General features: G+C 44.2%; 1 protein-coding gene across 6 annotated transcripts in view; it reads left to right on the top strand.

Moving 5' to 3' along the window:
- Positions 1-25,065, top strand: part of atp8a2 (ATPase phospholipid transporting 8A2) — a 44,102-nt gene that overhangs the window by 8,365 nt on the left and 10,672 nt on the right. For all 6 annotated transcript variants that reach the window (XM_030099456.1, XM_030099457.1, XM_030099458.1 and 3 more), the window contains 24 exons: positions 2,612-2,711; positions 3,314-3,412; positions 3,530-3,575; positions 3,808-3,848; positions 5,462-5,535; positions 5,842-5,911; positions 6,007-6,134; positions 6,291-6,402; positions 6,484-6,652; positions 7,120-7,247; positions 7,744-7,821; positions 7,908-7,996; positions 8,241-8,285; positions 8,449-8,524; positions 8,617-8,805; positions 8,880-8,929; positions 9,007-9,076; positions 9,186-9,270; positions 9,527-9,666; positions 10,734-10,872; positions 11,327-11,391; positions 18,980-19,152; positions 24,327-24,510; positions 24,864-24,974. In XM_030099456.1, coding sequence (XP_029955316.1) covers positions 2,612-2,711; positions 3,314-3,412; positions 3,530-3,575; positions 3,808-3,848; positions 5,462-5,535; positions 5,842-5,911; positions 6,007-6,134; positions 6,291-6,402; positions 6,484-6,652; positions 7,120-7,247; positions 7,744-7,821; positions 7,908-7,996; positions 8,241-8,285; positions 8,449-8,524; positions 8,617-8,805; positions 8,880-8,929; positions 9,007-9,076; positions 9,186-9,270; positions 9,527-9,666; positions 10,734-10,872; positions 11,327-11,391; positions 18,980-19,152; positions 24,327-24,510; positions 24,864-24,974 — 2,461 coding nt within the window. The remainder of the gene's footprint in view (positions 1-2,611; positions 2,712-3,313; positions 3,413-3,529; positions 3,576-3,807; positions 3,849-5,461; positions 5,536-5,841; positions 5,912-6,006; positions 6,135-6,290; positions 6,403-6,483; positions 6,653-7,119; positions 7,248-7,743; positions 7,822-7,907; positions 7,997-8,240; positions 8,286-8,448; positions 8,525-8,616; positions 8,806-8,879; positions 8,930-9,006; positions 9,077-9,185; positions 9,271-9,526; positions 9,667-10,733; positions 10,873-11,326; positions 11,392-18,979; positions 19,153-24,326; positions 24,511-24,863; positions 24,975-25,065) is intronic.

A 25,065-nucleotide genomic window follows, 5' to 3' on the forward strand; every position in this document is an offset into this window, starting at 1 on the left:
GTTCACTTTTCCACTCATGCATGCGCACGTGCTCACATTTTTATGTATCCCCCCCCGCACTGACTTATCGACAATTTCTTTAAAGCATGTTGTGATTTGTCTTGATTCATAAAAATAAATGAATGTTGCCAGGTTTGATCCTTATTTTTTTTTGTTGACTTGTCTCAAACTTTGTTCCAAATGCAGCCACTAATCAAAGTACAGGGACAGCTTGCAGGCAGTTGGTGTTTTTCTAAAGGACAGAGTTGATATTTGCTCACAGGGGCTTTACACTCCCAACGTAGAGGTGAAGGACAGCCTTCTGCTGCCTGTTTGTGTGCTTTTTGTTTCTGCAATCTCTGTGCAGCACGTTCACTTTATGAGCCACAGATTTAACTTTCCCCCAGATGTTGGATTTTTTTTCTTCTTTTTTTTTTTCCAGCAATAAAAATCCCAGCAATCTAAGGGGAAACAGAGTGCTTTGAAAATTACAGTGGCACCGAACTCCGCAGGCAAGGCAGCTTAATAACTCACCTATTAAATGATTGTTTGTAGTGAGTAGGGAAGGGTGAGGCTCACTGACTCGCTGCCTGACTGCCACTTGAGATTCTCAGTGGAAAAGTGCCTGGATTAACGTGACAGTGTTGATTAATCAACACCTCCTCATGAATATTTAAGTGCGCTAATGAAAGTTAAGTGACCGCTCTTACACGTGTTTACATGAATTACAAGCGGCGACCTTTTGTTGTGCCCCGTTGGGTCCAAAGGTGGCGTTTGTGGAAACCGTCAGGAATAGCTGTGGCGTGGTTGTTTGCTGGTTTCACCGAGTATGAAGGCTGTCCGGTTCGATTTCTGAGGGCATCAGTCAGAGTCCTTTGGTGTGAGTCTCTTAGCTGTGACCTGCTGGGATCTGAACAGCTTAGGTAAGGAGTGGACAACACATCCTGGACTCAACGCTCCCATGTCTCTCAGGGTGTTGATAAGTCCAGGTCTCCCTGTGGATAGACCTCTGAATGGATTTCACAGTCATATAGGATTATCTGTCAGGATCACATGCAGACATTGATCTCATATCAGAAGTGTCTTATTATTGCCATATTTTAAATGCTCAGCTGTGGTAGTAAATATCAAAAGAAACACGTCCCCCACCATTACCTAAATAACTTCTCTACTGTTTAGCTGTCCTTCTGGGAGCGTTGGGCTCAGTGTGTGGACTGAAGTGATCGTCATTAGTCAGATGACAGTCAGTAGTGCTGCCATTATTGTCAACAGATTTAGTTTCACTTTTGAAAGAGCCTGTTTGAACTCCACAAATAAGATTAAGGCAGGTGCTCCGGGGCTCATCCGATTGGGTCACGTGCGGCGATCTGCCTCGGCCGCTTGCCGATTGGAGTGGCAGCAGCACTCAGGGTCCACGGCCGTGCCCTCTGATGTCCCTGTGTTCCTGTAACTCTTCAGCTTGTGTTTTAAATGTTCAATAGTCTAATCGATTCGTCTGAGATTAAAGCCTTGTAGCTTTTAGTTTTTGTACTCCACTCGCCTGCTGTCAATCTCCCAGCTCCTCTACTTCAATATTCTAGCTCCAGCATTTATTTCACATAACTGGAGTGTTAAATACATTATAAAGCCTATCTCACACTTGAATATGCTCTTTCTTTTACAGGGCATGCCCCTGACTTCAGCCCTGGGGTTTCTTTTGGCTTTTAATGTATTTCATGTTTTTCTTAAAACACAACAAAGCCACACGGCGACCGGATAGCATCACCCCTGTAGCTCACAGCTGTTAACACTGCCAGCATGCTGGACATCTATACTATGAGAAATAACACAGATGTTTGGGCCTCTTTTTTTTTTTTTTTCGGGTCCTGTGGGACTGTCTTGTGGAGTCTCGTATCGCCTGTCTTTGATTAGATTAGGTAACATCATCTGGTGGATTATAGGTGTAGTATCACTAACTCTGGATCGTGTGTGTGAGCATGTGCGCGCGTGCGCCTGCTTTTTGTGCTGAGAGGAAAAAGTGGTTGTGGATTATTCTCTGAGGAGATTTTTCAGCTGTGATGGAGGGGAATGTTATGCTGTTTGTGCACAAACAGGCCCTGTCCATTAGAGAGAACCCTTTGCAGGAACTCTTACTCCACACCAAGGCCATCCAGAGACGGAGCAGGCCTCCAGCTGAAGGTTGACTCTTTATTTTTAGCTTCTGTAAAAGCACTTACGGCAGCTAATGGCTATAACAAGAGTAATCAATACAGTTGTCTGATCAATAGCGTTGACTGACAGGCAAGTTCACATCGCCAAGGTTTCCCGCACGTATTTTCTGGGGTTCTGGGTATAAATTTAGAAAACTGTATTGAAGAACTTGAAGTATTGTAGGTGTGATGTGTGTGCACTCTATAATGGCTCCGTTTGCCCTCCCTGCAGTCCTGCAGCATTAAAATCCAAACTGAACTCTTTGTTATTCAGCCCTTAAGTTAATGCATCTCATGTACATAAGGTTAAAGAAATCATTAGCTTCCAATTTATGCATCAATTATAACGCATGCTAATGCATTCCCTGGCTCTTCCTCCACCTGCCTGAACATAAAGGCAAGCATAAAGTCTCATCTGTCACTCTCCCTTTCTCTGTTTGCAGCACCACCAAGTATGGGGTTCTCACGTTTCTGCCCCGGTTCCTGTACGAGCAGATCAGACGGGCTGCCAACGCCTTCTTCCTCTTCATTGCGCTCATGCAGGTAAATCTCAGAGCGGTTTTCTTCAGAAGCGATGCATTCTGAGTAGCATCGGTTCACTTTTATAGGGTTTTCAAATAGTTGTTCACAAAGTACATGATAAACTTTAGAATCCGTTTAGTTTGTTTTTAGAGGATGTAACAGTTTGTTCATTGCTTAATGCTTTTAATGGATACTGCACTTTTCTTCTTCACAATTCTTGATTTATGAGATGACCATGGTTTAATTTCAGGCTGGGGATTTTCTGTGAAGTTTGCATGTTTTATCTCTGCCTTTGTGTGCTTGTAAATTGGTGGCTTTAAATGGTTTTTCATCTAAGTGGATTGGCCGTATCAGTGTAGGAAATCTGTGCTTCCCTGGCAACCTGTCCAGAGTGTACACCGCTTTGCCCAGTGTTAGCTGAGGTGACTCCAGCCCTCGCAGCTTCAACCTGGACAAAAGCAGGGTTGTTTTTTTGTCCTTTTCGGTCTATAATACAAATTTAGGGAAAAATTGCATCATAGCCATATTACAAATCTGACGCTTGACAGTGACAATGTGCCACTTAACACTTGCTGTCAGGAACAATTTCTGACGGTTTCATCTCTTTCTTTTCCCCTTATCAGCAAATCCCTGACGTATCGCCTACCGGTCGTTACACCACCCTGGTCCCTCTCATCTTCATCCTCACCGTGGCCGGGATCAAGGAGATCATAGAGGACTATGTGAGTGTCGGGAGTGAAGCAGGTGTAGGCAGCTCTTCACTTGCTCTCGACTGAATTAGTAACAAGGGACACAATACGTCGTTTGATGCTGAGGAGTCTCCGTTCTTCTCGTTGCAGAAAAGGCATAAAGCAGACAACACCGTCAACAAGAAGAAGACAACAGGTATCATGAGTGCTTGTTAATGTGCATCAACTGTCTGCCGGGTTTTCCATGAGTGCGCCCAAGTCTATTTGCGTGGGTTTTGTTTTCCTTTCATTGCTGGATGAATGGCCGTTGTCCGTCGCTCATTATAGCGCAGTTGAGCTCCGGCCCGGACAAAAGTTTGGTTGCTATGAATACTGTATGAGCGCCGCTCTATAGGCTGACTGATGGCTGTGTTGTCCTTGTCTCTCAGTGCTGCGGAGCGGAGCTTGGCAGACGATTATCTGGAAACAGGTATCGCCATCATCGCGTACTTCAACTGCCACTCGTCACTCCCGTGCTTTCTTTTCCTCTCCCCTCTCAGTTTACCGCGATATTTGCATGAGCGATTTCATATGACACTGAAAGAATATCTGGCTTACCAAAGGCTAAAGCTTCTTTGAACAATACAGAGAAAACGAGCGGATATGCAAAAGAAGTTACTTCAAAAAGATTTATTTTATACAGAAACAGGACTTTAGGAGAAACTTTCTAATACAGCGGGATAATGGAATCAATACTTTCTTTTAAGGAGAAGTTTTTTTTTTTTTTCTTTTAAAGGCATCATTGTGGCTTTAAAGAGCTGTATTTTTGTCTCCATCTCACCTCTTATGCATCGATCACTTCCTTGCGGCTTGGTTTCCAGGATTTTTCCATCCCTATAAAATCCATACTCTAACCCTGGACTGTAAAAAGACACTTATGCCATTAATATTGATGCTTCTATGGTTTGGTAGGCGTGTAATTGTTTTAAGGCTTGATTTATCCAGTGTTTCAAAATCACACCTCATGTTGACCTGGTCGCACGGCTTTTCTATCCCCAAAATTAAACTTGTTGAGCTAAGTCCCCGGCAGGTTTTTACAGTAGTGTGCGGTGTTCACAGCCTCAAATATGACGATTTTCTTTATATCTGGAGAATTTGTTGCATTCACTCATTAACTGACTCCAGCTGTGCACAGTTTTGCTCCAGTGAGTCAGATCACATCGGATTTGAGTCCCTGTTATGTGGGCGACAGATGAGTTTAGCACAAATTAAGCCCCCTTGTTCCTCAGCGTCCAGACAGGTGAAGGAATTTAACCCAGCCGCCCTTCTTATTCATTGTTTCGTACTGCCCAGAGACTGCAGTTATTTTACTTTGCAAGTTTCTGTTCCTGCAGTTTTATGATTTGGCTTTGTTAGATGATGACCCCAGCTGATTTGCTGATTGCTTCAAAATGTACTTTTAAATATGATGTTGGCCTTTTGGTTTGATTTTTTAACAGTCAATGTTACCACCTTTGAATTTCTCGTTTTTACCGCCTCCTGTGTGTCGTGGGAAAACAAGTTTCTGGCTAGAGATCAACAGGAAATAATCTAAGATGGCACTGGCACAGTTTTCACAATACCTGACATATGAGAGCAGCTGCGCTTTAATCTGTCTATTGTGATGAAAAGAGCTCCACGTGCTTTCAGACCTCAGCCTCCGTCATCTGATGCTATCGTTTTTCCCTCCCTGAAACTAGATAATGTAGGAAGTTTCCTTTCCCTCTCACAAGCTTTAACGTCTCAAATAGCATTTCCCATTTCTTTAAGCTGTTGAGATTTTTACATCCTTGTTTGATCCTTTCTTTCGGCGCTCCTCACATGACGCTTGTCGTTGTCGTGTCTTGTTTTGCTTGCTGCCAGCGATTCTCTGCTAAACTCATTACCACGTTATCTCAACAGTTTGTTTGTTTTTTTTTTTCTTGGCTGCTTCTTTGCTGGACACTAATTAACCTGCCTGTTTGCTCTGTCTTTCCCTCTTACCCCTCCAATTCCTCATCACCTTCAAACTCCACTCCTCTGGACTTTTTCCCCTCCCTCGTGCTGCGGCGTCCTGCCCACTAGGTGGCAGTAGGCGACATAGTGAAGGTGACCAATGGCCAGCATCTTCCAGCAGACATGGTTATAGTTTCCTCCAGGTCAGACTCTGCCGTTTGTGACTGTGTGTGCTCGTCTTTTTATGTCTCATACATCATTTCTTTATAATCAATAGTCTTTTATTACCTGTTCGTTTTGCCTAATCATTTAAATGAAACAGATCTTCATTTTGATGAAGCTGTAACTATAATGTCAACAGGCTGTTTTACTTGCAAATAATTGCTTTGCTTGAAATTCCTCATTAGGTATTCAGAGCTTTCAGTGATTTCTCAGTTTTAAAAATTTATGATTGACAGTGTTTTTCCCATTATAACGCTGCCATCTTGTTTTTTTGGTTTTTTTTACAGCGAACCACAGGCCATGTGTTACACTGAGACCTCCAACCTGGACGGAGAAACTAACCTGAAGATCAGACAGGTACAGGCAATGAACAGCAGTGAGAAGCTGTGATAATTGACTTCATCTAAGTTGACCACACCGATATTTCGTATTTTAACTGACCTTCCCTCCAGGGTCTCTCGCTCACGGCCGGCTTGCAGACTCTGGAGGATTTGATGGCGATGACCGGCCGTCTGGAGTGCGAAGGTCCAAACAGACACCTGTATGACTTCACTGGGACGCTACGGCTAGAGAACCAAAAGTAAGACAACCGCCGCTGTATTCGACCGAATACATGAAATGACATCAGGTTATTTACGAGATCTGAGTCGAAGTGGCTCAACAACAACAAATCAGTGAGACAGAATAAGTGAAATTTACCTGCATTACGAAGGTGTTTGTGTTTTTGTTGTCTCAGCCCAGCTCCTCTGGGACCTGACCAGGTGTTGCTGCGTGGCGCCCAGCTCAGGAACACACAGTGGGTCGTGGGGATTGTCGTCTACACTGGACACGACTCCAAACTGATGCAGGTGAGTCCAGGCTCTCGTCTGAGGCGACGCTGAAGCAGCCCGTTTCCTCATGTCGCGTTTCTTGCACTGGCCGTTTGTCAGAACTCCACCAAGGCGCCGCTGAAGCGCTCCAACGTTGAGCGGGTGACCAACATGCAGATCCTGGTGCTGTTCGGCATCCTGCTGGTCATGGCTTTAGTCAGCTCCGTGGGCGCCGCCATCTGGAACAGGGAACACACGGAGGACGCCTGCTGGTACCTGTCCCGCGCTGGTGAGAGCAGATCCAAATACGCCACGCTTCACCGCCAGCAGCTGCGTTCACATGGTCGCTTTTTTGAAGATCGGATTGAAATCTTAATGGTTGAGAGATCAGATCATCCTGTTTATATGAACACACAGTCAGCTTATATCAATATGAGAGCTTATACGTACCAAGAAGCCACATACTGACTTTGCAAAAATAGAAATGTGCTCAAAGCTCCTACAGTGGGGAACAATCTCATATTCTGCTAATCTACATCAACTCTGATGGACTCATTAACAGGCCAATCATCTCCTCCGGTCCGATCATTTTGTAATGTGAATCGGATAAGGTCATTCTAATCAGAAGTGTTTACATGATGCCATTTTAATTCGATTATTTGTGATCCATATAAGCACAGTTACTGACTGAAGACTTCATAGTGTAGTAAAACAGTCACTCAAGGGTTTGTAACTTCTTAAACTTTCTGCTCTTAGGTGACATTTCAACGAACTTTGCCTACAACCTGCTGACGTTCATCATCCTGTACAACAACCTGATCCCCATCAGCCTGCTGGTCACTCTGGAGGTGGTGAAGTTCACACAGGCGCTCTTCATCAACTGGGTACGCAACATCTTTCATGGTGTATTCAGATATATACACACCTTTTCCTTTAGAGCTCATTCTTTGTGGTTTTCATGCAACAAGAGCTTGAAACATTACTGGGAAAAAAAAGTTTATATATTGGTGCTATTGGAGAAGGTAATCTCCTCAGAACTGTTTATCCATGATGCAAATCTCATTTTCTGTCCTGAAGGTGCTCTGTTCGGTGGAGATCTGGTCTCTGAAGTTCGTTTGAGCGCAGCAGATCTCATTGTCATGGTCACTAAACTAGTTTGAGTTGATTTGGGTTTTATAGCAGACTTGTTATGAGGCTGGAAGTAGCCATCAGTGGATGGTTTAGTGTCATGTATTAATTGAATTAAATTTCTGCTCTCTGGATTATTTTCTTTCTGATTATTCTCCATGAACTGTAGCAATAGTAGTGTCTGAAAAGACACATCTGACTCTTTAGTTTATCATCGTGTTTGTTTTTTCCTTCTTCTCCCTTCAAACTCAGGATGTGGAGATGTACTACTCAGAAACGGACACGCCAGCCATGGCTCGAACGTCAAACCTTAATGAAGAACTGGGCCAGGTTATTTAATACACTTTCTAATTCCGTTTAGAGCTGATGAGACAAAGTGTTTTTACTCTTCTTACTGACCATCTTGTCTTTTCCAGGTGAAGTATCTGTTTTCCGATAAGACCGGAACTCTGACCTGTAACGTCATGCACTTCAAGAAGTGTACCATTGCCGGAATTACATATGGGTTAGTTACCTCTTTGATAAATTATTCATTCTCTTGCCTCTTTTTTTTACTGTTAAAGCACTGTGTTAAAACAAGAGACAGCCCAGAAGGCCACTAAATACACCCTTGTAGTTTGTTTCTAATTGTTTTAACAAATTTCACTTTAAAGCTGCTCCTTAGGTGAAGTAATGCATGCTTTAATCAAATGAACTAATCAAATAATCAACTGATTTCTTTTGCAATCGAACCTCATTCATAACTGCAGCCACTTTCCTGATCTTGACTGTGATCGCTCAATGGAGGACTTCAGGTTAGTCACTCTGTCATTTCGTCCTTTTTCACTTTTGCATGTTCTCTGACTTGAATTTACTCCGTCTGCTGCGATCAGATAAATGCACAGATGAAGTGTCCATCTCAAGTAATGGCTCACTGACAGTTTTACCCATAAGTCTTCTCCTATTTTTGTGTTACAGCAATCTGCCGTCCAACAGCAATAACTCCACGGAGTTTGATGATCCAACTCTTATTCAAAACATCGAGAAGAACCATGTAGGTTTTTAATCATTCTCAACATGACCGTCCCTCTAAAGTTGAGTCCAGGTTGTTTTCTGAAACTCTCTCCTCTTCGCTTGGCCGTCCAGCCGACATCGCCTCAGATCTGTCAGTTCCTCACAATGATGGCGGTGTGTCACACGGTGGTCCCCGAGCGGGAGGACGACCAGATCATCTACCAGGCCTCGTCTCCAGACGAAGGGGCGCTGGTCAAAGGAGCCAAAGGACTGGGATTCGTCTTCACCGCCCGCACCCCTCATTCAGTCATCATCGAAGCCGTACGTCTCTACATGCATTTTTATCTGGAAACATGGCTTTTTGGGGGGGTAGATGCTGATGTTTTGTCTTTCAGAGAGGAAAGGAGATGAGTTACGAGCTTCTCAATGTGCTGGAGTTTTCCAGGTAATGTTCCTCTTGGCCGGTAAATAACTGTTGAAATAAGACTGCAGGAACTGAAAACCCCTTTGCTTCCCTCGCAGTAATCGCAAACGCATGTCTGTGGTAGTGAGGACGCCCGACGGGAAGCTGCGCCTGTACTGCAAAGGAGCTGTATGTTTCTGTCATTATCGGCATCATTTGGCTCTCAAAAATTTATTGCATTTTTTGTTTTTTTTTTTTTTGTTTTTCTGTTCATGTTTGATCGCTTCTGTTTTTCCAGGACAATGTTATTTTTGAACGCCTGACTGAGTCGTCTCAGTACAAAGACCTGACTGTTGCTCACCTGGAACAATTTGCTACTGAAGGTAAGGAGAGATGAAAAGGAAACTCTTAGTGGGGATATAAATAGAGTTCATAGCATTCTTGATTTGACACGATCATAAAACATTTTTAATTTGAATTTGCAACTCGAGCTTGATTTGTATAACCTCAAAGCTTCCATTCAGAATGTTTTTAGAATGAAAAATCTCCTACGATTCTCTCCTGCAGTTTTTTGTTTCAGTAGAAACGCAGCAGCTGTTGTCTTTCACTGATTATCTTGTCTCATTCACATCCCTGAAGGTCTGAGGACGCTCTGTTTTGCGTACGTGGACCTCGAGGAAGGTGCGTATCAGGAGTGGCTAAAGGAATACAATCAAGTCAGCACCGTACTCAAAGACCGCGCTCAGAAACTGGAGGAGTGTTACGAGCTGCTGGAAAAGGTAAACAAAATATACCTTTATTGAAATCTGATAGTAGCTGACTGGAGTGTAATTTATCTCAAAAATGATTCATAAACAAGTTCAAATTGAATGAGGGATTCCTTACAAGTGAGAATTGCCTTCTGACTGACTTTTCTTGTTGTTGTTTTTTTTTTAAATATTACATATTATTGATTTTTGTGTCAAGATTTTGAGTTAAGTGTTATTTAACCTTTATTTTTTTCTGAAAACTGGAGTTTGGGGGAGTGGTAGCAGAGGTGCTCTTCACAGCACCTCCAGTTATTGCTAGAGTTAACATTAGTGAGCACTGTGTGATTATTTCACTAATTTTATTTTATGTCAGCCTGACTTACTGACACTGCTGAGCGGCCAGCAGGTGGCAGAGTGGCCTCAAATTTGTTACCAACCCTGGTCCAGCGTCAATACCTGTCTACATTAGATGGCCAGTTAAATATTGAGATAAAAAGTGGGGAAAATTGTGTTGATATATTTCGGTTTCCCTAAATCTCGAGAGTCTTGCAAATTAAACGGTTGATGTTCAGAAAGTTGGCTCCACAGTTAACTTTTTAGTTATACTGACAAACCAGAACTGTAGGGGAGAGATTTGAGGTGAGAAAAGCGAAGCGAGGAGGAAGCAGCAGCAGGAGGAGGAGGAGGAGTCGAGGAGCCCTGACTGAGAGACCACAAGGATAATTACCTGCATCGGCTTGCCAAAAGCCCCATAAAAGTGGAGTCAACAACACAACAGTGTCTGTGTGTGTGTGTGTCTGTCTGTGTGTGTGTCTGCCTGTCTAATGAGGGTACACATGCACTCAAATGCCGAACAAATTAAAGTCAGTGGGGGTTGGGGGGGTAATGGGTTACCCCCTGGCACGAAGAGGTCCAAAATGAGGCGAGCTGCTTCACCATCAGATCTTCACTCTCTGGCATCGCTCTCCTCCTCAGATTAGTTATAGATGATGTTTTCCGGAGGGAAACCACCCTCACATGACGAACGCTGATGTCAGAAATGAAATTACTATAGAACTTAACAGAGTCAACTGTTTTTTTTTTCCCCCCACCAACAGAATCTAATGCTGCTGGGTGCCACGGCCATAGAGGACCGCCTCCAGGCCGGCGTGCCAGAGACCATCGCCACTCTGATGAGGGCCGACATCAAGATCTGGGTGCTCACTGGAGACAAGCAGGAGACTGCCATCAACATAGGTTAGAGAGAAAAACATTGCATGTCACCGATTGGCCGCACTTTTATTCCTACTGCCTGCAGGAAACTAAGTGTATTGTGCAGGTAATTGAATCATGGCGGGAAGCACGGCAGCCGTCATGTGGGCCGGGACGCCGGACAGGACTCTATTGTCTCATTAAGATGTGACTGTGGTGAGAGCCGCTGTGCCGTAAGGGGACTGCAGTGTGTGACTGCCCGCCACATGGAGGAGAAAAGTTGTAGGACACCACCAAAAGTTTGGGACGCTATCAGAGATTCTCTGCAGGTGTCCTGTTATTTTTATTTTATCACGATGTGTTGAAAGGAACATGATGCAGTTAAGCACAGCAGATTACATTATGGACGTGAGGCAGTGTATGATGCGTTTGTTTTCAGTATGAGTGAATCTCGTCTCTCTCCCACCCCCCCCCACCCCCCTCCACAACGCTGTCTCAGGTTACTCCTGCCGCCTGGTGACGCACGGCATGTCCCTCATCATCGTCAACGAGGACTCCCTGGATGTGAGTACCCCCCCCCCCCCCCCGCCGACCTCCTTCCTTCACGTCAGCGCACGCTTTGTACCGTATCCGGGGTTTATGTGGTGGGGTCTCGGGCAGATTGCCGTGGGAACCAGGGTGTGGTCCGCCGCCAGATTGGTTGGTGGGGCTTTTTTTTTTTTTTTTTTTTTTTTCTGTGCTCACAGGTAATTAAAGTCTCTGGTGTCCCGTTTGGAGGAAAGGATGAAAAGGGACGAGCGCTCGGCTTGCACTGCTGTCAAGTTAACCGTGCTTTCACACTCTCCAGCTCACGTCTTTCTTAAATAGACGTGGCGCATTTCCTTAATGACCTGCCTATGTTTAAGCCCCATCTAAAAAGGGACCTTAGATGTTCTTTTATGCGTAGACTTGATTTTTTTTCTAACCCAGTTATGTGTTCCGGCCTCTCGGATTTCATGTGTGACCCTGTCGGTGATTTGATTGCGCTCATGTGTCTTTGCATGTGCGTGCGAGCGTGTGTGTGTGTGTGTGTGTGTGTGTGTGGCACTCTTTCAGAAACTAGGCGAAAGAGACGAGCGATCAGTTTGTTTACTTTTACAGTTTGTTTATTTGAAATGCGGGAAAATATGCCTCATAAATGCACCTCGAATGTGTGCCGTTGTGTATTTGTTTATTGGCGTGTGTGTCAGTTTGCAGGCCCAGTGTGAGTGTTAAACCCGGATGGCGAGACATCTGTGTTTACATGCAAGGTTTTTTTTTTTTTTCCTTTATATAACTTATTGTGCAGATGTTGCGCTTCACGAGCCAGCAGCGTCTAGAATAACCATACAGTGACATTCTGCTGCACACAAATGAAATTAAACTCTGCACCTAATTTTGGCCTTGGGTAAATTGACTCAGTGTAGGTCATGATTATGAATTCAGCTGCATAACTTTCTTCTTATGGTTTTGTATTGTTGTTTCATGCCAAATAACTGGTTGTTAAATGTTCCTCAATGATAGTTGTCAAAAGTTTTTGTCTGGGAAATTTCAGACTTTGGGAAGCGCCGTGCGAAAGCCAGACAGCGTGCCGGGCCACTTAGAGGCCAACTAAATTGAGTTGAACAGGGCGAACATTTAATGTGACAGCAGAAAAAGGATTCTTTTGCCTGTGCAATTGGGACACATGGGATAAAACTAATACACTTAACACTGTAAACCGATCAATCCTAATATGATTTTTTTTATTTTCCCCCCCCTCCTCTCGCTGCAGTTCAATGTCTGGCCTGTGCAGTTTTGGCTCCGAGGATGAAAACTTTTGGATCACAGTGTTGATGGCATGAAAACATGTTTTCACGGCGTGACATTTTAGCCAAAGTGAATGTTAAATCCATCTCCCTTTTGAAAAGTGCCCCACAGAGATTAAACGTAAGACTCGGTCTGTTCCAGTGCACACAGACTCATTTTTATGACTGTAAAGTCATGAGGAGGTTTTTTTTTTTTTTTACTCTTCAAAAAAAGGTTTTCTCACTGGAGGTATTTTCAGAAGGGGAAACAATCTCTGGTACAGAGGAGTGCCTTGAAACGAGGCAGGATGTAGTTGTGAGTGATTGTTGGTGTTGCTGAGAGGTGCTGTCCAATGACGAGGCTGGCAGCATAAACACAAGACTGCGGCGAGAGGGGTCCAGTGAGGAAACCAATGAGCTCACAAAGCAAACTTTTTTTCTTTTCTTTTAGTGAAGTAATATTTGTTTGCTCCAAAGCAAAGAAACTCTTCATTTCAGCCCATTACAATTGACATTTACTTGAAACGGATTTTGCAAGAGTCTTTTCTTATAGTTAAAAATCAGATTATGGTAATGGAGACTGTCACCTCCGCTCATATGTTTTTGTTTTGTTTAATCCACCAGCTTGTAGTTGTTTGTCTCTGCGTTTGACCTGTGAGGGACTGACGCCCCCTGCCTTTCACCCGTAATCAGGTTCGATGAAGGGGCGTCAAAGATGGTTGAGGGTGGTGCAATAACACTCAAAAGTATTCATTTTACAGTCTCACAAGTAAATTAAAACAAATAAAATACAGCAAGACAACGTGACGAGCAGTTGCCAGCAGACCATTTAAAAGAAGGGATAACATTACACTTTTCCCATGTCTACATAACTCTAATTCGGGCCAAGCATGATTTTGTGATTACAGTTTAAAAGCTGGGGTTGTTGATGATGATGATCGTCTGTCAGAGTAACTCCAGAGAGCTGTCGTTGGATGTAGATCAAAGCCACTCTGGCCGTGGTGCAACACTTATCTCGCACTTAAAATAACTCGCACAAGCCTGGCTTCTCCCGACATGCGGACCCGTTTGAAGGTCCAACCTGCACAGGGGGAGAACAGAAGCCACTTATCAACGGCTCTCCCCGCGAAATGACCTCTCGCTCGCAATATGTTAGAAAGTTGTCCCTCATCTCTCACACCCCGCTGCTGCTGCTGTTATCGCTGCGAAGGCTGATCTGGGCGCTGGATCTTTGCCGTTCCCAGTCGGCCCCCATCCCCCCCCCCACCCCCCGCCTTCCTGACCGAGCCTGTTCTTCAATCCGTGTCTCCTTCACACCACTGCCTCCACATCTGTCAGCATGCTGTGTGCGCACAGGAAGCAGCCTCACACCCTTTGTGCGCGTCTGACAGGAAAAAATGCTTTCTGGACGAAGAGTTCGGAGCGAGAACGGGTTTCTCTTGGTTGGAAACACAGCGGCATTTGTAAGCGAAGGAGAGGATGTTTATTATACTACTTGTATGAGACAATCTAGAAAGAAGAAGAAGGGGGGGGGGGGGATCAACTGAGCCGTGCTGGGGTGATGAGTGAGTGGTAATGTGATCTCCTTTTGGTGCTCCTCCTCATCAAAACAAACCCAGTGAGTAGTGCCTCCTGGGTAAACGGTTTGCGACCGCTGAAGCTGTGACAAGTGCCATCTGTCACCTCCAGATCACACCACACAGATCTCAACCCCACTACTCCGCAAACGTAAAGTCTATTTAAGTCCCGCCCGTGTCTTTTGAACCCGGGTCCCGAGGCGGGTTGTTTACGCCGGAGGCAGTGGCACATGGCCGTCCCGATCGGCTCGATAGCGGTGAATATACATCTCATCTGACTTCCACAATCTCGCCCCGGACTCACCGCGCCGCCCGCAGTACAACCTCTAAACAAACGTCGTCTTTCTTCTGCTCATTAATCACTTTAATGTGCACAAACGCACACGCATGCTCTGTTGTGGCATTACTTTATGCGTGTGTGTGTGTGTTTGACGTATTCTTCTGGCATTTTGTTTTTCTTCAATCGATTTTTTTTTTAACACTGGGCCTCTGACTGGTGAAGTGCACATGTGTGTTTGTGGATCAGACAGCAGAGGATGTGGGTGTTTGCACAGATGCGCGGTCTGGTAATTAAACGGTGTATTAAATCTCTGCGGTGACAGAATCCGTACGGCAAAAAAACGAGCGTGTCTTTCTCCGCCCTCTCTTCACTCAGCGGCTCTTTCTCCGTCTCTAAGCCTTTCCTCATGTCTGCTTCCCTCCTTAACTCCTTTGTCTTCCTTCCCATTTTTTTTCCTTTGCAGCTTCCCTTATTCATCCCGCTTGATGCTATTTAGTACGTTCTATAATTTGCAGGAACATTCATCACAGCGACGCGAGTGATTGTGCTGCCTGTGAAGTCGGTGGTCTGTAGTCGATCAGCGGCTCGGCCTTCCCCGTCCTCTCTGGGTTCGTTTTACAAATATACACGTGTTTGTACTGATCCATTTTATGGTAAAGTATGCAATGCGAGACGATGACCTGCGGTATCTCAGGACCGCCTGCATGCCCTTCACGTTTCTGCGCTCCAAATATAAACCCGATAAAATTCCTCGCAGAAGGGCCTGCGAACACGGTCTGTGTAGAATCAGCGTGGTTTGCATGTTAGAGGGTTTCCGCTTTCTTCAAGGCCAGATGCTTGCGAAAATAAAAAACACGGAGTTGGAAACTTTGAATGCAGGCTAATGAAAGCTGTCATATCACAAGTGGTGCAATCAAAAATTAAAGCTTTTTTTTTTTTTTTTTTTTTTTTTTTCCCACTGCGGCATCCAAAAATAGCAGGTAATTTAGCGTGAGAAAGAGGTGACGCTACATAGCGAGCCATTTCTCTTGCCTGTCTCATGGTTTTTCTCTCTCAGAAAGTGCTAACAGACCGTGGTAGGCTCTTCTGAGAATTTTTTTCTCTCTTCATGTTGACATGGAGTTCTTTTGTGAGGAGGGAGCAGTTTAGTCTGGACTCACTAATGGAGTTTCTCCCTCTCAGCTTCAGGAGCAAACTAGTGTTTGTACAGTAGGTGAATGTTTATCCCTCAGTTGGCTTTCTGCTCCTCGCAGGCTAATCCCGGTTATTATTTTAAATTGTTTTTCACCAAGGCTAAAACCTCGACCGGACCTGCTGTGACAAGCCCCAGAGGTTCACACTCCACCTCATGTGACGTCTTTCTGCGCATTTTGTAAACTGACAGTGATTCATGCTTCAATTAATACATAATCACAGCAGTTTTTTAACTTTCTTTCAGCTGGATTACTTTCATTAGTGCTGGAGAATTGGGTATTGTAAGAATTTCACTAGTTCTACATCTATTGGATGTCAGTAGACACATTTTTCTGTCTCATTTAAATGATGCACAGCCTTGGACTGTCGTCAAAGTTCTTGGTGCTTATGATTTTAATCCCACATCCCCAGCCACATCGTCAGGCACTGGCTCTAGTGTTTAATAGAGAAGGAAAGTCTCTGGTCTGTGAGTGCGTCCAAAACATGGCTGACCGACGTTTCTCGAAAGCGTCCCGCTGGTAAAACTGAATGACACTAAAATATTATAGACTCTTCGAGTGGGCTTGTATTTCAATGTTCATTCAGTGAAGCGGTCGGGGGAGAATGTCTGTATTGGCAGGAAAAACCACTGATTCAATCCATGTTTTAGCAAATTCTAGGTTTTACGGTTGATTTCATTTTTATTAGCCTATCAAGCTGGGATTCTGGCCCCATTTTCTCCAACATAAAGTTCACGCAGTAACTTACTGTTAACAGAGAAAATTGATCTTAGTGTTTTTCTTTAAATGTATTTATTATTTTTTTCGATTTTAAAAGGGGACGTTACTGCACCGGAGCTTTTTAATAACTAAAATAGACCCTGTCCCAACAGGATTGTGATCAACTACTCATTCATTCATGCCACTTAAAATACCTCAAAGGTCTGGATGCTTAAGCAGGGTGTCCTGCCAGATTTAGCAAAGGAAAACTTATACAAGAGAATCGGTTGTGTTGCTTCAGTCAGCCGGGTCCATTTTCTCATGATATGTTATGGAGTAATGTGAACTTTGGAAAGATTATACCTCTGAGGGGGAGAAGCATGCATCCAAACGCAGTAAAGCCGAGAACAGGCCACTCCCCAGACGCTGATGCACGAACATAGAAAGTTGCGTATTTTCATGATGTATATAGTGTTTAATAATGAAGGACTCTGGTATGACTTGGATGAGAACACTGTCTTTGATCGACACGTTTCTGGGGAACCTTGGTGCTGTTTTTTCTCCCTTTATACAAACCTCCCGCAAATTTACAAGTCTACACACTCACGCACGCGTGTGTTTCGCTCCTTTAAAAACCCATGCGCTGCACACTCTCAGCCCCTTTGAGTTTCAGAACTCTGACAAACCGTAATCTCCTTTAATCCCTTCATTATGTTTTTGTTTTCCTTTCCCCTATTTAGAGGGGAAAAAAGGTGAATGCAAACAGGAATTCCGGCGCACAAAGAAAAACACACAGCCTCAGGCTGAGAAAACAAGAGCAGGGAATTTTTGGGAAGAGGAGGAACACTTGCGTGTAGATGGTACGCATGTGTGCATCGCTATTTAGCAAGAAGAGAGACGGCATTGTTCATACGATTGTGTTACATGCGGATAAGTGTGTGTGCGCGCTGGCTGGGTTATCTCCCGCTCACGCTGGCCGGGGGACCGAAGGGTCGCCTCTCTGCGGGTCACCGGACTCTCGGGGGTCAGACGGCCGCCAATAACCCACTGTGAGAGGCCGAGGAGGCTCAGAACGGCGCCAACGCTTTCGAATGTTTGTGCACTTTTCTGTCTCCGCTCCGCTCTCGTACAGCACTTTGCTATGTATTTACTTGTGTTGTCCGTGTTCCCACAAACAGTTCCTAATTTAGGATATTCAATATCACTTCATCTGTCATGGGAATATATATAATTCCTCAGGTTTTTTTTTTAATCTGTTTAGTATCCGAGTGGTTTTGATTGGCTCCGACCCAAATACAGCTGATCTATTTCAGAGATGGGCAAGTTTAATTACTTCAGAGAAAACATTTTATCCTCGCTGACAGGGGGCCACACTGAACAGATGGTTTTACCATAAGAATTATGAGAATTTTGGCTGTTAATCTCACAGAAAAAGAATGTTTCTAAATGTAATATATATGCATGCATCCTAAAATAAACTTGGACAGTGTAATAAGGAGCCGTTTCAGTTTGATACTCAAATGTTTAAATCGTCCCTAATCTTTCCAGTTCCATAAAATCAATAATTTGTCTCAAAATTTTTGAAAAGTAGCTCATGGGTGGCAAAGATGTCTCAAATATTTAACATTAAGTCTGTAAAAATGAATCTTTTAACATTGTCAGTTGTGTTTTTGGTATTGTTCTGTGACGAAACACAGTTTAAATATTCTATCAGTGGACTTAAAGGAGAAAAAAACAAAAAAAACCCCAGTCTGTGTTGGCGGGTGGTTTTGTTGTGGGCCTGAGTTTCTCCGTGCGTCTGCCTCCTCACGTGGAATTCATTACATCTCTGCGGGATGTTTATTTTCTCTATTAATCCCTGTTCCTCCATTATCAAGCTCTCCATCACAACTGCCCCAAACTGCTGCCTCGCAGGCAGCGAGCTGGCATTTACAAACACACTCTTCCACTTTGCTGCTACATGTGAATAATGCAGGGGTTTTTTTTTCCCTCTGCCACCACATCAATACAGCTCGTTAATCTTTCCTTCCTTTTTCTTTTCATTCCTTGTTTGTCATTTTCTCTCCTCTGGTCAGCCTCCCTCTCTCTCCCTCTCTCTCTCTCTCTGATGTGTTGCTGATTTGTGAAGGAAAGAGTTAGGATTTGTCTCACAGCGTCAACATGCCGTGATGATGTCTAAGACTAACTGTGAACTTTATATTGCCATCCTTAATTGCTCGGTGTACACAGGAGCAAATTATTTGCCCCGGATGAAAGCGCGCCGCGCAGCCACGAGCATGTGTCTTCCATTTACCGAGAGCTGTTCGTGACCTTTCAACAAATTGCCCCGCATGTTTTCACGTGCACCGAGGCCACCGCGGCCCAGCTGCATGAGAAGCGTCAGATTTAAAGTCAGGACTGTTCAGGGGGGCAGATTCAGATTTAGGATAGTTCACCTCCAGGTTAGAGGTTAATTTTCGTACGAGCCCGCAGCTTTTCCCACTCAAAGCTTACAAGCACTGAAAAGTTAAGAGGCTGATTTAAGACACTTCCAGGAATCCGAGACAATATTTGAGTCGATTTATGAAACCCTTCCCTCCCTTCCGTGTCTTCTCGCAGGCGACCCGCGCCACGCTCACAGCTCACTGCTCCTCGCTGGGCGACTCTCTGAGGAAAGAGAACGAGCTGGCCCTGATCATCGATGGCCAGACGCTGAAGTACGCCCTGTCCTTCGAGCTGCGCCAGGCCTTCCTGGACCTGGCGCTGTCCTGCAAAGCCGTCATCTGCTGCAGGTAGGAAACGCCGACTGTTGTTAGGCAAGCCTGTGGTTTATAATGCATCTGGGAAAATCCTGAAAAATGAAACTGCCACAAAGTTACACTTTTTTTCTTTGTAGTTATTTATGAAAGAACATTTTCAGTTATTAGTACAATCAGTGTCAAAAGTTTATCACAAAGTGTCTTCAGTGCTCTTTGAAAAAGTATCTAAACGTCTCAGAAAGTGAGAGCGCAGCAGCTCCACTGTAGTTCTCGTGACCGACAAACTGTTTCAAATCAGCCTGTGAGAAATCTAGACGAAGTCAGGAATTTTAATCCGCCAGGACGAGCAGCGCTGCGCGAGACGCATGTTTACAGACACACCGGATCGTTGTGCTGCCGTGGAAAGCGAAGCGTTTTAAGTGTCATATGAATATCTTCCTGCCCTTCATTTTTCTTGGCCGGGTGTTCACGCCGGTTAGACAGACTTGTGTGACAAGTCTCTCTCTGCTACATGAAAGATCTATGACGAAACCTGTAATACATGAAGAAGTAGAGGTAGAAGTAACCGATGAGCTTAGAGGCGATTTGCACTGAAACAACACAAGTTAATGTAACATACCTGTAATTCATGTAATCATAGTGTGTGTATGTCGGAGATGTGGACGATCAAAGGCTGCACGCAGCAGAGGGATTTAATGCGCTACGTTAAAAATCATGACTCATATGCTGCTTCCAGCTTTGAAATGGGCACCAACTCACACACAATATCGTTCTCCATCTCCACTGATACAAAGTGCTGCCTGTCCATTCAGTGTTTACTGTATGTTCCCTTTTTTGGTCATGTTCCACTCAGCACCAGCTGGGATGTTTAAAGACTTTCCATTTGTCGTTTTGTGAGTGAGTGTGTGTGTGTGTGTGTGTGTGTGTGTGTGGCCAGGAGGGATGTAATTGACTCTCCCTTTTATATCTGAGCCATATCCGGACTCAGGTCTCGCAGGCCTGACAAACAGCCTCCAGCTTCCTCCACTGTATCCTCCACTCTTCATATCCCTCCCTCTCTCTTTATGCATCACTCGTCGGTCCTCCCTCCCTCAGGTTTTTTTTTTTTTTTTTTTCTGGGGGGCGGGGGGACTTATATCACTGGTTAAGACTTGGTAATGAACTGGTCAGAATATTTTCACCAGTTTGATTGTGAAAATATTCCAGTTTTTTCTCGGCTGCTTGTGAGATTTTAAGCCACCAAGAAACAAAGTTGTGACATTATCACGATCTACTTTCCTTGGACGTACCTATTGTAGTGTTCTCTTTTCCCTCACAAAGGTTCGAGAGATCTTTTGCAAATCTGAGTGGAAAAATTCCATCCACAAAAGTTTGATGCTAAAAACACGAGCTGGATTTGAGAGTATAATTACAACCACATGGTTTTTATAACCAATTTTAGTGTATTCACATGTTTTGAAGTATTTAGGACTGGCTTATTGGATTTGTGAGCTTAGCAAATGATGTTTGTTCAGTAACTTAATTAACACTGGAAACCCTGAAAGGATTCTGAATTCAGACCTGATGCGGAGATCTGACAGATCTACATGAATCTGTCAGTCACTGTGCAGCTCTCCTCGATGGACGACATTCGCAGCGTCAAAACATGTTTCCTGACGCTGGCAGCAAAGGTGCTGAGATTTTGGAAGTTGGAAGTCATTTTTATTTAGTCTAACAAAGCCTTAAAAGAACACTTTTATTTGCGCTAAAGCTTATTATCTAGATTTTGTCTCACATTGTACAAATAATCGGCAGCAAAACTGTCTTTAAAAAATCCACAATAGTTCTAATCTCTCCACACTGCTCGTCCAGACCTCCAGGTGTGCATCAGACTTGCAGACCTGTGTTCTAAACTATTTGCAGATGATGCCACACTTGCTTCGTATGTTTGTTGCATGACTCATTGAGCAGGAATTGCTGGATTAGATCATTTGCATCTTTTTAACTCATTTAACCCTTAGCAGTGGTTCAGCGGTGCTCAGCTGAGCGAATTTGTATGAAGTCAGACATTCATCTGTTAGTACCATAAGTGAACTTCACCAAGCTGCGACTGCATTAAATATGGACAGTCTGTAATTTTTTTCTTCATTCCAAGTCACAGTACAGCTTTGCATACTAATCTTCAGAGGGCCGATGAAGATAAGAAGACAGTTAAGAAGTTGTAGTCCATTTAATCCACGGTTTCCGTTCTGTAATCATTTAATTATGCTTCAGATTTATCTTCTGACCTCCGGGAGCCGCGCTGTGAACCCTTTAATTGATGGATTAGTACAGTTGAGATGGCGCGCTGTTAATCAGGAGCCGGTGTGTTTGACTTTAAAAGCACCAAGTTGTCTGAGAGATTATTTCTCACCTACTGTATGTGTCTGATGTTTCATAGTTGTGGGAATGTATGTGTGTGTGTGTGTGTGTGTCGGGGGGCGGCGGACTCGTACGCATGGGTTCCTGACTTCAGTGTGCGTTTGTTTACGGGAGGACTTAGCGGCTGCTTATTTTCTGCTCAGCTCCACCGTGAAGTGCTCTGAGAGCCTTTCATCTCCTCCAGCTCCACTTTGCACAGCCCCGGACTCTGTTCGCCGCGTTCCGAGGAAAGCTGGAGCGAGAGAGCGAGCGATGAAGAGCGAGGCCGAGAGAGCAAATGGCAGACTCGCACGTTTTCGAAGCAGAAACGAGAAACGGGAGATTTTCCCTGCGAATATAGCGTAGATTTGTGTGTTCCTTACATAGGAATACTAAGCAGACCGCGCACGCAAGACGGAGCGTGTGTTTGAACGGTGGCCTAATTGAATGTGTAGTACTGTTAAATTCAAAACATATGATTCCTCTCACAGCCGTGCATGATGAAAATATGCAGCACCAGAGCACTAATAGACTCTGGAACATCAGAAGTACATGGAATCTCCGTCATGCCTGCCTGTGAAAAGCCAACATCTTTTTATTTTATACTTTTTTGGTTTGTTTTCCTGTTGTGTAACTCTTCAACACTTCTCTAACGAATATGATTTTGTTATTATCAGATTTTTGGAGATGCTGCACTTGTTTGAATGCCAAATAGATTCTTGTGATTAAAAAAAAAAAAAAAAGATTTAAGTTGCAAAATCTAAAAACTAGTCACTTTGTTACCATGTGAGAAACTATAGCTTGAAACCAGACAAACTGAAACCTTGTTCTTGACAAGCAGCCATTGTAAAAGAGAATGTTTAAAGTGTTGATACTCTAATTACCATCACCTTATACATCACTGGGACTCAGGTAATTACTATAATCAGCGAAATGCAGTGTAAATATTGAATTCCTGGATCTGGGTTCGGCCTCAGTAACGCGGCCAGCAGCTACTTTCTGCAGCGTCATAACTGCTTGGAGCTCGCTTTGAAGAAATCCGTCAGAGCTGTAATTCTCAAAGATAATGATGATTAATGCAGGGATGTCTCAAATGACTACCACATTTTACATAAAAACACGCAGTGGTGCGTCGGTGTTACATTGTACATGAGCATCTACAGTTACGAGTGCTGCACTGTGGGAAATATAACTTGCTTTGTTGTGCAGCTTTAATCCCCAGTTCCAGGATCAGATTTCTCTCCTATCTTTCCTTCTTTGAAAACCTTTTTTTTTTTCCACCATACCGGTTGGCAGTAATAAGGACAAGACTCGCTTAAGCTGTATTCAAGTGAATGACACTTAGAGAAACACCTCCGCATACACAGCCGTGTTTTGAAAACAAAGATGAAGACAAATTCAGCCACAGTGGCGACAACTAAAATGCGTCTCCTGAGAGTGTAAACACCATGCGGAGCTGGATTTTCCCCAAATAACCTGCTCTTAAACTCTCCAACAGTCGGTTACAGTGCATTCATTTCCTCCTGTTTTGTGTCTCTTCATGACCGGCACAGATTAAATGATATTATATAGATTTAGAAAAGGCAGATCGTTGTGCTCAAACTCGAAGATGTCGTTTTTGTCATAGTTGGAGAGATTATTATTGGTTCGGTGAAACCATGTAGCGCAATCAAAATATTCCCAAAAGCTCTTGAATAAACCTTCAGAACAGATCATATGACTGAATATTATGATGCAAACTGACCGGCGAACAGGACAAGCCAAGCAGGTTTTGAAACTTTTCAAAAGCGGATCGTTGGAAGAGACGGACTGTCGGTTCGAGACGCAGAAGGCGTCGTCTTTGGCGAGGATCCCGAGGTTGACTTATGTCTTGGACTGACTTTCCCCAAGCACAACGATGTTGTCATAAAAGTTAACAAGTTAAAAAGGTTTCTGTCATAAATTTTTTTTCCCCCGTCCAAACCTGGCTAAAAACTTAACTTCTTCAAAATCTATTGTGTCAAAGTTTGTTCTTTGGTTGTGTTTCAGTCGTATTCTAACATCTGTGATACATTAAGATAAAAAAAAAAAAAAAAAAAAAATCTTTCAATTTGTATTTACGGACTTTAAAGACTGAAACAAAACATTAGAGCAAAGTGCAAACAGTGAAAGCATGTGTATGGACTTCCAGTTTTAGAATGTTTGATGATAGTTTTAGAGTTTTTAAGACCAACAAATCAATAGGTCCTCTGTTTTTTAAAAGGTGGAGATAACAAACATCATTAAAAAAAAAAAAAAAAGAAGAAGTAGCAACACTTTAACATGACACTCCAGCACCCGTCTCTCAGCGGCCTTGAGGCAAGTGCCTGTAATGGAGCCCTGCCGGGTCGCTCATTGTGAGCGCGGAGAAAGAACCGGTTACAGACGGAGGATCGGTGACACAGGTCAAAAGGGTGGAGTGCCACTGAAAGCTCCCCGAACACATGTACACACACTCGCGTCCACACGGGCACGCTGGAACGCGGCGAACACACACACACACTCCAATAAGCCCATCAAAAGCAGGCTGCGCCGGGTCCCGTCAGCCCAACAGTGAATCATTGTTTTCTCGAAGCTGCTGAAGAGCAGTAAGCAGAGCGCCGCGATGTGCGTCTCTGCCAGCCTCTCATCTGTCTCCTCATTTCTCTGTCAGCTGTTTCCCACTCTGCATTTCCCAGATTTTTTTTTTTTAACTCAACATCACATATTTATTTCTTTTCCTACTTCCTCAACTTATTTCTTAATCATATCATCTGCCTGCATCTGATCCCCCCCCCCCCCCGGTCTCTGACTCCCCGGTGTTCCCACAGGGTGTCTCCGCTGCAGAAGTCGGAGATTGTGGACATGGTGAAGAAGCACGTGAAGGCCATCACGCTGGCGATCGGGGACGGCGCGAACGACGTGGGCATGATCCAGACGGCTCACGTCGGAGTGGGGATCAGCGGCAACGAGGGCATGCAGGCCACCAACTCCTCGGACTACTCCATAGCGCAAGTGAGTGCAAACAGAGACGAGTGACGTCTGTTTGGTGCAGTGAATGCTCCAGCCCCCTGCGAACCCAAAGTTGGATAAAGCGGCACGAAAGACAATTAAAAGAGAAGAGCAACAGGCATCCGTCTCCTATCAGCAGTTTATAAAACTGATATGACTCCATATCTGAATTCCTCCGGGGTCTGGTCCTCTCTGTCTCTCCCACAAACACAATCTGGTGCTCTCTCCATTTGTCTCGTCTGTCTCGTGTCCCCCGTTGCTCTTGTATCTTCTGCCCTTATCAGCAAACCTCCTCCCATCGCGGCCTTTTTTTCTAGTCAAAGTTGAATTCGTCTCCGTCTCCCTCCTCCCCGCAGTTCTCCTACTTGGAGAAGCTTCTGCTGGTTCACGGGGCGTGGAGCTACAACCGCGTCACAAAGTGCATCCTCTACTGTTTCTATAAGAATGTGGTCCTCTACATAATCGAGGTAAGAGCCTCGCCACACCCCGTCTGCTGGACACACACACACACACACACACACACACACACACACACACACACACACACACACACACACT

Source organism: Salarias fasciatus, chromosome 9, assembly GCF_902148845.1.
Source record: "Salarias fasciatus chromosome 9, fSalaFa1.1, whole genome shotgun sequence".
Classification (NCBI taxonomy): Eukaryota; Metazoa; Chordata; class Actinopteri; order Blenniiformes; family Blenniidae; genus Salarias; species Salarias fasciatus.